At 43.5% G+C, this 9,908-nt stretch overlaps 2 protein-coding genes across 5 annotated transcripts; one reads left to right on the plus strand and one right to left on the minus strand.

The window, feature by feature from the left end:
- The first annotated feature begins 17 nt into the window (after positions 1 to 17).
- On the plus strand, positions 18 to 7,017 carry LOC108609468 (lipase member H). 3 transcript variants are annotated; one of them, XM_089465906.1, is made up of 7 exons: positions 18 to 168; positions 224 to 311; positions 394 to 1,867; positions 2,062 to 2,234; positions 2,291 to 2,620; positions 3,196 to 3,630; positions 3,692 to 7,017. In XM_089465906.1, the coding sequence occupies exons 4-7, from the start codon at positions 2,192 to 2,194 to the stop codon at positions 4,288 to 4,290; spliced, it is 1,407 nt and encodes a 468-aa protein (XP_089322032.1). In that variant the 5' UTR covers positions 18 to 168; positions 224 to 311; positions 394 to 1,867; positions 2,062 to 2,191; the 3' UTR covers positions 4,291 to 7,017. The 3 variants fall into 3 exon arrangements, with proteins under 3 accessions (XP_089322032.1, XP_089322031.1, XP_017856677.1); XM_089465905.1 differs by having other exon boundaries at positions 224 to 1,867; XM_018001188.2 differs by having other exon boundaries at positions 224 to 1,867; positions 2,093 to 2,234.
- AspRS-m (aspartyl-tRNA synthetase, mitochondrial) lies at positions 4,547 to 9,773 on the minus strand. 2 transcript variants are annotated; one of them, XM_089465896.1, is made up of 8 exons: positions 9,584 to 9,773; positions 9,153 to 9,330; positions 8,893 to 9,082; positions 8,044 to 8,541; positions 7,805 to 7,983; positions 7,507 to 7,596; positions 5,983 to 7,443; positions 4,547 to 5,925 (listed from the first exon to the last, which is right to left on the minus strand). In XM_089465896.1, the coding sequence occupies exons 3-8, from the start codon at positions 9,077 to 9,079 to the stop codon at positions 4,969 to 4,971; spliced, it is 3,372 nt and encodes a 1,123-aa protein (XP_089322022.1). In that variant the 5' UTR covers positions 9,080 to 9,082; positions 9,153 to 9,330; positions 9,584 to 9,773; the 3' UTR covers positions 4,547 to 4,968. The 2 variants fall into 2 exon arrangements, with proteins under 2 accessions (XP_089322022.1, XP_017859298.1); XM_018003809.2 differs by lacking the exon at positions 9,584 to 9,773 and having other exon boundaries at positions 9,153 to 9,445.
- Between the last annotated feature and the right edge of the window lie 135 nt (positions 9,774 to 9,908).

Raw genomic sequence — 9,908 nt, forward strand, 5'->3', positions numbered from 1 at the left:
TTACACGGCTCTGATTTCAAAGTTTTTCATATGCAATTGGCAATTGATATTGGAGTCTTTCATGCTGTTTGAGATGCACTTTGAAATTGAACAGTTTTAGACTGGAAGAATACAAAATATTTAAATTTTAATTAAAATATCAGCGAAAGGCAGAAGGATGGGATATATGTATGTATGTATGTTTCTAAATAGAAATTTAATTATTTTTAATATTTATTTACAGTAAACAAATAACATAAAAAACATAACATAACATTACATAACAGCCGTTACAGCTAACAATCAGAGAAATATCTCAATCATATAAATGTGTATGTATATATTATTTTTAATATAGTCATAGAACTAAATGCATATTAAACATATCTCTTTTAAAAAACAAAACTATACGAGTACATTACTCTAGCACTGTACATTCCTGTAATCGACATTAACAGCCCAATCGATATGGACATGCCCATCTATCGGCTGGCTCGCGTGTAAGGAGGAAATCCTGTAAGAGGAGGATCTCGCGAAAGATCTGAAAGATGAGGTAACTGCGAAAGATGAGCAAATTCTGAAAGCTGAGAAGAGTTTGAAAGCTAAAGTGATACCGAACGATGATGAGACTCCGAAAGTTGAAGAGGCCCCGAAAGTCGATGAAAGTCTTAAAGATTAGATGATTCCGAAAGCTGAGGTAGCCTTGAAACCTGACGAGACTCTACAAATCGAGGAAATCCCAAAAGCGGAGGAGACTCCAAAAGCTGAGGACACACCGATTTAATATAATACCCTTCCAGCCGATGTAGGCATCAATCTTTTTTGATAAAAAAACTGAATTATTATCCAACTAATACCAGGATTGTACTGCAACTAGAGATTATACGCATAATAGCTAAAGATGGTAGGGGCTTGCTCAAATTGCTGTATGATTTTAGGTATCCGAAAATACTTTGTCAAAGAAGTCAATACAAACCTGATTTATCAAAAAGTATTAAACCCAACAATAAGCCTATAAGGTGCTCCACTAAGTAGTATGTCTTTAAATTGTATGTATGTAGTTCATATGATATGTTTATATATATTTCCAGATATAGTTAAACTTGTAGCGCGTGTCAAACTTGAAAAGTCTTCATAAATTTGACAATGTTGCTAAACTAAGTTATAAATAAATTAATGGATGCTGCCTGGCTATAAGATCATCTCCCTCAGAGCTGAGAGAGAGAGCGGGAGAGTGAGAATGTCATAGATGTCGCTCGCTTAGGCACTAATGCTTGTTCTATTAGTTTCCATACTGCTTGACATTCCATGCCGCAAAGATTATTAGTGCCCCTGAAAATATAGACAGCAGCTATACAGCTATACAGACTTGTGCATATACATAGCTATCTGTAGATATATTTATATGTCTAAATATACACTCTATAAAGAATATACACATACTGTGGGCGTTGGCAGCCACACGCAGCGCTAATAAATTGAGAAATGATAGAAATTGGCCAGAACTAGAAATGAAATCTAAAATCAATTAATAAATCAATTGTATAGCTCGCACATACCACTAATAATCCCCCAGTGCTCCAATTAGGTTAGCAGCTGTTGCCCGCGATTCCAAGCGGATAAACAAAAAACAAGCCCAATTTTAAGTATGTTGACGTGGGTCGGGAATCAAATATTTGTATTTAACTGGCATTATCTTTGAGCTCCAAAGCCGTAAGCCCATAGACCCGACGCTCCACATATGTATGTGTGTACATACGTCTTAAGGGTTTGAGCGCTATAAAAGCAGAAGACAAGCAGCACTCAGCGATCGTTCGCTTCTTTTCTGTTGTTGTTGTGCGACGTGCTTAACTTTTATACGTTGCGCACTTATTGAAACAACAAACACGTACGTAGCATATATATGTATATAAATATATGTGTGTGTGTAAATGCAGATAAACTTAAGGTCTGCATTGGTCTCTCAGCAGTTGAATTCACAGTTAGCTAATCCTCTGACTCTCAATGTTTTCACTTTTTTTATGCTCAACTCTCACTTTACACACACACATACACGCACACACACTTACACTCACTGCCCAGCACATTGGCCAAATTGGTCATCGGCTTGAAGGCCGGCATTCAGTTTCTCCAACATTTACGGAGCAGGCACAGCTCGCCGCAACGCTTTAATTATTATTAATTCGAGAAATAAATATAAACAGCGTGCAAGATGAACTACTACAGGCTGCTGGCCATAGCTTGCCTGTGTTCAGGTAAATACCAAAAAGTCTTAGCCCTAGTGTCACACTGAATTGCAATCTTTCTCCAGCCTCCATTTGCCAGGGCGGCTCGGTCTTTGATTTCGTTACACAGTCTGCTCCACAATTGGATGAGGTGACCGCAAAACCCGTTGCCAGTCGAGACATCACTATCGGACCCTGTAAATGGGCCATTGGACGCAGCTGTCCCGATCCTGATGTCAAATACTATATTTACACGCGTCAAAATGTCATGGATCGTCAGAATCTGCACATTGGCGAGTCCGCAGAGCAATCGAATCTCACCAACTCCAACTTCAATCCAAGAAATCCCACCAAAATACTCATACATGGCTACAACTCCGATATGTTCCTGAGTCCGTTGCAACAAATGCGAGATGGTGAGTGAACAATGTGAATATGATTATGAATGAGATGTATGGAATTTTCGAGAATTTGAATTTCAAGCTGATTCGCTTCTGGAATATTGAATAAAGAATATTTTATAGATAGAAGAGGAATAAAGATCTATACACAATAGATATAGCTCTATAGATCAATATATCACGGTATAGTTTTATTTCTCAATATACACAACAAAAAATTCTATATAGAAATAGATAGGATTATATATGTTCAGAAATATATATTTAAGACAAAAAATTATATTTAAAATATAGGAAAGTGTTGCAGATATATTGCAATAAAATAAAGTTTTGACTTACTTTTTTAGGAAGCGTCTCTTCCCTATTGATGATGCCCAAGTTCTATTTCAAAATGTACTTAACCTAAATGCAAATAACCTTATACCTAAGGACGAGAGCTTTTATATTTTTTGCACATAAAAAATAATAATAATATAGAATAGAATCGAGAGTTTATAGAGCAATTACTTTTTACCTCCAAACAACCTTCAACCATACTCGAAAAACATTTAGTTATACAGATACCTAAACTCGATTAAAATCATTTATAGAATACCTAGCCAAAGGTGATTACAACATAATCTATGTGGACTGGAGTGTGCTGGCGCCGGGCCCTTGCTACATAAGCGCCGTACACAATACGCGGCAGACGGGCGCCTGTACGGCGCAGCTGATCGAGCGTCTGGTGGAGATGAACAATACGGATATACACATCATTGGCTTCTCGCTGGGCGCCCAGGTCCCCAACTATATAGCACGCAATTTGAAATCATTTCAGCTGCCGCGCATCACCGGACTGGATCCTGCGATGCCATTGTTCATTACCGCCGGCCTCAATGACAAGTTGGATCCCAGCGATGCGGCATTTGTGGACGTGATACACACGAATGCCCTGGTGCAGGGCAAGCTGGAGCGTTGCGGTCATGCTGATTTCTATATGAATGGCGGCATTTCGCAGCCGGGATGCTCGGGACCACAGTGGATGAGTGAGTACAAATCTGAAAGGGAAGAGCAGCGATTTAATTAACTCGCGAATATTCGTTGTAGATTCCTTTGCCTGCAGCCATCAGCGCGCCAATGCATATTACCTCGAGTCCATACGCTCGCCCAAGGGCTTCTGGGGCTGGGCCTGCAGTAGCTACATATCCTACCTGCTGGGCATGTGTCCGCCCACAAACTATCTGCTGGAGGCCGGTGACAATGTACGGCCCGGCACGCGTGGCATGTTTCTGATAGACACCAACGACACCTCGCCCTATGCGCTGGGCAAGTGGACGGATCTGCCCACGCTTGGTGTCAAGCGTCCACGCACACCTCCGCTGCCGCATCGCATACCAATGCAGGCTGTTGATCCGCTGCTGCAGCACATCGATCCGTTCGGCAAGCTGGCCTACAATTTCAATAATCTGCCAAGCACACCAGATACGCACGACCTCTATGAGCACTGGACCAGCTACAGTCCACCACAAATTGGGGAAAGCGAGAGTGATGACTCCATCGAGGAGCAGGATGTAGGCTCGGGCGATTTTGCAGAGCTGCCGGATGATCGTCAGCTGAGGAACCCACTAAACTGGTGGGATTACAGGCGCAATCTTACCTATGGCTACATAGACAACGATATATTCAGCACGCCGAACGTGCACTAACCACACACCACAAATGCTTAGTTCCCTTCCCTTGCCCCATAACCCATAGAGGATCTGAAAGACTCTCCCATGCATATAACATTCCAAGTAATGATAATTTAACTGAACTTAAAATAATAGTAGTATTAATTTGATCAAATATAATATTCCCCTAGGTGTAAGTAGTCAATGTGGAGTAAAGTAAAAATTAAAAATTTAATGTTGTGTCTATAATGGCTACCCCTACTACATATAAATATTAGTAAATACATACATATTTCTTATTGATTGATTTATTGTATTTTTAAACAAATCGCAATACAATAGCAGTTCGTATATAATTATATTGTAAATTGTAATAAATCGCCATATGTATATATATATATAATTAATAATGGACTTACGAATGTTGGTGGGCGTGCGCGTGAGGTGCGTCCGCAATGGGAGTGGATAATAGATGGGGTAACTAAGCCAGTAGACACTGAATGGAGCCCATTTGGCATTTACAATACAATTTGATAGGAGCTGCCTCCTGTTGCGGTACCGAACTACATCTTACAATCGAAAGGTGACATCTTGATTGGTGTTTGGTGACTTCATGCAACGCCACTACTTGATTCATTATTTGAGCTTATGAATGAAATGCTAAGCCGTATCGCTAATCCGCTGCTGCTCTTGTCGCCAGTGATCTGATGCGGCCTACACTTTCTTCTTGATCATGCGTTTGCCACGCGTCACAGGTGCAGCTGAGGTCGTATCTGCTGTCGGCTCTGACGTTTCGGCCACGGCGGATGCTGCGTTAACACCTTCTGTTTTTATGGCTGGTTCCAACAACTCTGCTGCTGGCGATGCTGCCTCATCAGCTTTATCGTTTGTGCTTGTGGATTCTGGCACTGGCACTGCCACTGGCGCTGGCGCTGACGCTCTCAATTCGTCAGTGGGCTCGTTTTTCACATCAACATCCATCGAGGTGTGCTCCGTGTCGCTGGTGCCCGACATGGGCGACGGTGGGGCGCGCACTGCATCTGGATCATCATCCTCCTGTGAGTTCGCGGCATCGTTGTTGCCTGTGCTGTCCTCTTCGGCTTCAGTCTCCTGTATATTGATGTGATAGAGTTTCATATCCTCCTCTGAAATGGGGACAGGTGCATTAGAGAGCGGATCCCGTCCATTGAGTGACTTGGGGAATGCAATCACATCGCGTATCGAACGCGCACGACACAATATAGCTATAAGACGATCAAGGCCTAGTGCAATGCCACCATGCGGTGGACAGCCAGACTCCAAAGCGCTGAGCAAATGCGCCAGATGATCGTGGGGTATTTTGAGAACTTGCTCCAATATGAACTGCTGCATGTCACGGTCGTGAATGCGCATAGAGCCACCGCCCACTTCCTGACCATTGAGGACCAAATCATATGCCTCGGACCGTATGGATTCCAGATTGTCACAGCTGGTGGCAAACTTATCCAGATCCTCAACAAGCGGCGCCGTGAACGGATGATGCACGCTCTCCAGCTGATTTGTAACGGGATTGCGCTCAAACAGGGGAAAGTCTACAACCCACAGGAAGCGATACTCGTTGGGTTTCTTGGTTTTTACATTCTCTACAAGGAAATCGTGGTAGTCTACTCGAATGCGACCCAGGAGATTACGCTGTGGAGAATGATGAAGTTAAGTATCGTATGAAACAAATAGTAAAAATTTACTAACCGTCTCGTCTTTGGGTCCAATACACAGGAAAAGTAAATCGTTCTCCTCCAAATCAAATTTCTCAATAATCTCAGTGGCCACCTCGGTGCCCAGCAGCTTTGTGAGCCTCTCCTGTACGTCCTTGGCAAAGTTGAATTTGCGCACGAACAGCGTGCCCGAGAAGGCCTTGCTCAGGCTCTCGTAGTGCTTGCGTGCGGCTCCATTCCAGAAGGCTTCGCTGGCGCGCACCACAATGGCATAGGCGCTAAAGTCATTATATTTGCCCTTAAAGTTTTCACTCTTCTCGATAATGTCCGAGACGTTGTTAAGCAGGAAACAGAATCGTGTGTCCGGCTTATCGGTGCCATATTTCTCCAGGGCCTCTTCGTAGGTGATGCGCCTAAATGGCGTTTGCAGCTTGGGCAAGTGCTTGGGCCACGAGTAGCGCAACGTTTCCTCAATCAGTTGCATTATATCATCGCGACTAGTGAACGACAACTCAATGTCAAGCTGCGTGAACTCCGGCTGACGATCCGGTCGAGTGGCCTCATCGCGATAGCAGCGCGCCACCTGGAAGTAGCGATCGATGCCGCCGGACATCAGCATCTGCTTGAACTGCTGTGGGCTCTGCACCAGCGAATAAAAGTGACCCGCCTTGCGTGTGGGCACCACAAACTCCTGGGCACCGCCGGGCGTGCGGCGGAATAACGTTGGCGTCTCCACCTCCACAAAGCCCAAGTAGTTAATCAAATACTCGCGCATGCGCATTATAACCGCCGAGCGCAACCGCAAATTATGCTGCATATCATTGAAACGCAAGTCCAAGTAGCGATGCGTGAGGCGCAAGCGTTCACCGGCGCGATTAAATTTACGTATCTCGAAGGGGAGATTCTTTTTGGCCGCGTTCAGTACGTCGATCTTGTCGGCCTCGATTTCAACATGTCCTGTGGTCATTTTTGGATTTATGGTGGCTGCTGGACGCGGAATAACGGTGCCCTCGACGCGCACAATCGATTCAATGGGCACACCTGTCTCAGCGTACTCCTCCAGCCCCTTTGTCTTGGGCAAAATCAGCACCTGCGTTTGGCCATAAGCATCACGCAGTATGAAAAACTTGTTCATGCGTTGAAATTCCAGCCAGCCGCAAACGACGACCTTTTCGTTGATGTCATTCGAAGTCAGTTCGCCACAGTTGTGCGTGCGATCTGCAAATTTGTTTGTATCCGCCACCTTCTGACGCTGCTGCTCGACGCAAGCCTGAACTGTGCTCGGTGCGCTCGTTTCACCGCCATCCACATCGCCCTCACCATTATTGGCGTTGATTACGTTGCGAGCAGCTGCTGCGGCCTCATCGGCCTCGAGATCATCAATGGACATCTTCTGTACTTTCTCCTTAACCTTGATGGGACCCTCGTAGGGGTCATCGGGATTTAACACTTTCACACTGGTGACACTAACTTCCACTTCGCCAGTGTCATATTTCTACAGATAAAAACAAGTTATATTAATATATTTTTCGACCTTTAAATTCTTTTATTCACTTACCAAATTTATGTTTGCCTTCGGCCTTCCGAGCACTTTTCCAACAATTTGCAGCACAGTTTGCTCCGGTGTGGACATAAAGGTGTCCATCAGCTGCATAAAAAAAAAGGATGTTTTGATTAAGCAAATAATTTATATAAATATATGATATATTTATAAGAGTATCTCTAACTTCTATATTAAAATATCTTCTGGAAAATTAAATATTCACAAACAAACTCTACATGCATACATATAAAAATTGTATTCTTGCATTCCTAGTCATAGTCATTATCTAATGAAAATGTTTATATATACTCACAGATTGATCTTCGATCATCAGCTGAGTCTGTCCGTAGCCATCCTTTAGTTGCAAGAACTTGTTGTTCTTTGTCGATGGTATCCAGCCCACCAAGGTGACTGTTTTACCAACATCATCTCGCCGCAGATCATTACAGGTGAGATCACGATTCTCAAAGTATTTCAAGATATTCTCATTCTCTGCAAAAGGAGTTACGGGGTTAAGTAGATTTTTTTTGAGTTATCAATTTATCTACTCACTGGCAATCTTGTACTCTGTGCTGGTGATGCCCAGGCTGCTCTGCTGCTGTGCCATGGTGCTGTAGGTGCGTTTATCGCCGGCGCGTTTCGTTCCGCTAGCCGGAAAATGTATGCTGAGTATGTCCTGCACCTCCACTTCGATTTCACCTGTAGGCATGGTCTGGTTACACGAATTGTGTGGTCTTCGCATCACCTGGCCCACAATTGTGAGCGTTGTGTTCTCTGGCATGTTGTTCATGCGTCGTGCCACTCGTGGATGTTTGTCCTCCAGCACAACCAGCTGACAAGCGCCACCATTACGATCGCGCAGCTCAGCGAAACGATTTACACGCTTCTTGAACAGACGCCCTGAGAGTTCCACAAACATGCCGCAGTGATGATTCCTCAACTCTCCACAGCTCTGACGCATTGGCTGTGGGGGCTGTGAGTTCATGCTAAAATTACTGGCCATGGCGCTCATCAGCTGCATCAGATCGTTGCCTGAGATATTGGGACCCACTGAGAAAGTAAATACATTTTCAAAACTCCCTTCTTGATATATTAAACCTATATTTAAGCTTAGCTTTCCTGTAAAACCTATATCTACTACATCTCGACAAATTAAAAAAATATATATATTTTCTTTAAGAAATATTTAGAAGTCAAGTAGAATATTAAAATGATCATTTTTGTGTGCTTTGCAAGCCATTAAAAGCTCTATTATAAATCACTTCAGCCATATGACATGTTATTTATATAATTCTCGATAATCACCTCAGCCGATAACAATATCGTTTTTGACATTTTTGTCGACTGTCAGACTTGATTATTGTTGCAATTTTTAGTTTCCTATTGAAATAATTTACTTACTGTTGAAGGGATTTGGACCAGGGCCGAAATTGTCATTATAGCCGCCCCCTCCACAGCCGCCTCCGCCCCTATAGTTATCAAAGTCGTTGTAACCACCCCCTCCACCACCGCCGCCGCCTCCACCGTAGCCACCTCCACCACCATAACGTCCACCTCCTCCGCCTCCTCCTCGATAGCGACCGCTCATGATCTATAGCAAGAAATAACGAAAACGAAACCATGAGATTTGTGCCTTGTGCTAATCGGCGCGCCAGACTTACGTGACTACAAACTGCTGCTGCTGTTGCTGCCGCTGTTGGGGCTGCTGCTGCCGGATCGCTGTCGTTGCTGTTGGCACTAGTTAAGTTAGTTGGGTTTTGTGTCGATTTTGAACTGCTGTAGACCGCTGATGATTTCCCGAATTGTAGCAGTCGCTGCTGCTGACAACGCCAAACGTTTCTGGAAATTACAAGCATTTTAATTTAAAGCGTTGCGCTTTTCACTCGCACAGTTTGCGCCTTTTGCAACCGATAAAAAATTTTCTTTTCTAAGCACGAGCAACACTCACACATTTACCAAAAACCTTTGCGTGCGTATGCGTATATACGTGTACTTGCTTATGTTGACTGTGTATGTGTATGTGTGTCTGTGCCGGGCGTCGCGAAAACGCCGATGAGCTATTGACCAATTTGCAATTGGTATTCGCGCTTACCTAAGCAATATGATGTCTATCTTTAACACAATTGCGGGAGTTATTAAGTGCACTTAGCTAGTTTAACACGCGCACACAAATTTGTAGTTTCAACTACAAGTCACTTGGTTTTCTTCTGAAAAATAACTCAAATATGTTTTGGCTTGGTGCTGGTGGAGGAGAGAAAAAATAAGTAGAGCAACCATTTATCGATAGTTCAAGGCAAAACATCGATAGAACACGTCAGGGGTGAAATATCGCGTCTCAACTACAGCTGCTCGACAAAGCACGAAATATGATATCGGCCTCAGGAACTAGTTTAAAAGAGTAGGTACAAAAATACAAA

Source organism: Drosophila arizonae, chromosome 3, assembly GCF_054131065.1.
Source record: "Drosophila arizonae isolate 15081-1271.41 chromosome 3, UAZ_ARI_1.0, whole genome shotgun sequence".
Classification (NCBI taxonomy): domain Eukaryota; kingdom Metazoa; phylum Arthropoda; class Insecta; order Diptera; family Drosophilidae; genus Drosophila; species Drosophila arizonae.

Bases quoted from the DNA above. Each gene is read 5' to 3' on its own strand.
- LOC108609468 (XM_089465905.1), top strand. From the start codon at position 2,192: ATGAACTACTACAGGCTGCTGGCCATAGCTTGCCTGTGTTCAG. The intron at 2,235-2,290 runs GTAAATACCAAA...ATCTTTCTCCAG, and splicing joins CATAGCTTGCCTGTGTTCAG to CCTCCATTTGCCAGGGCGGC. The intron at 2,621-3,195 runs GTGAGTGAACAA...AATCATTTATAG, and splicing joins GTTGCAACAAATGCGAGATG to AATACCTAGCCAAAGGTGAT.
- AspRS-m (XM_018003809.2), bottom strand. From the start codon at position 9,347: ATGCTTGTAATTTCCAGAAACGTTTGGCGTTGTCAGCAGCAGCGACTG. The intron at 9,083-9,152 runs GTAAGTCTGGCG...TTCTTGCTATAG, and splicing joins CAGCAGCAGTTTGTAGTCAC to ATCATGAGCGGTCGCTATCG. The intron at 7,444-7,506 runs GTAAGTGAATAA...TTTTATCTGTAG, and splicing joins CGAAGGCAAACATAAATTTG to AAATATGACACTGGCGAAGT.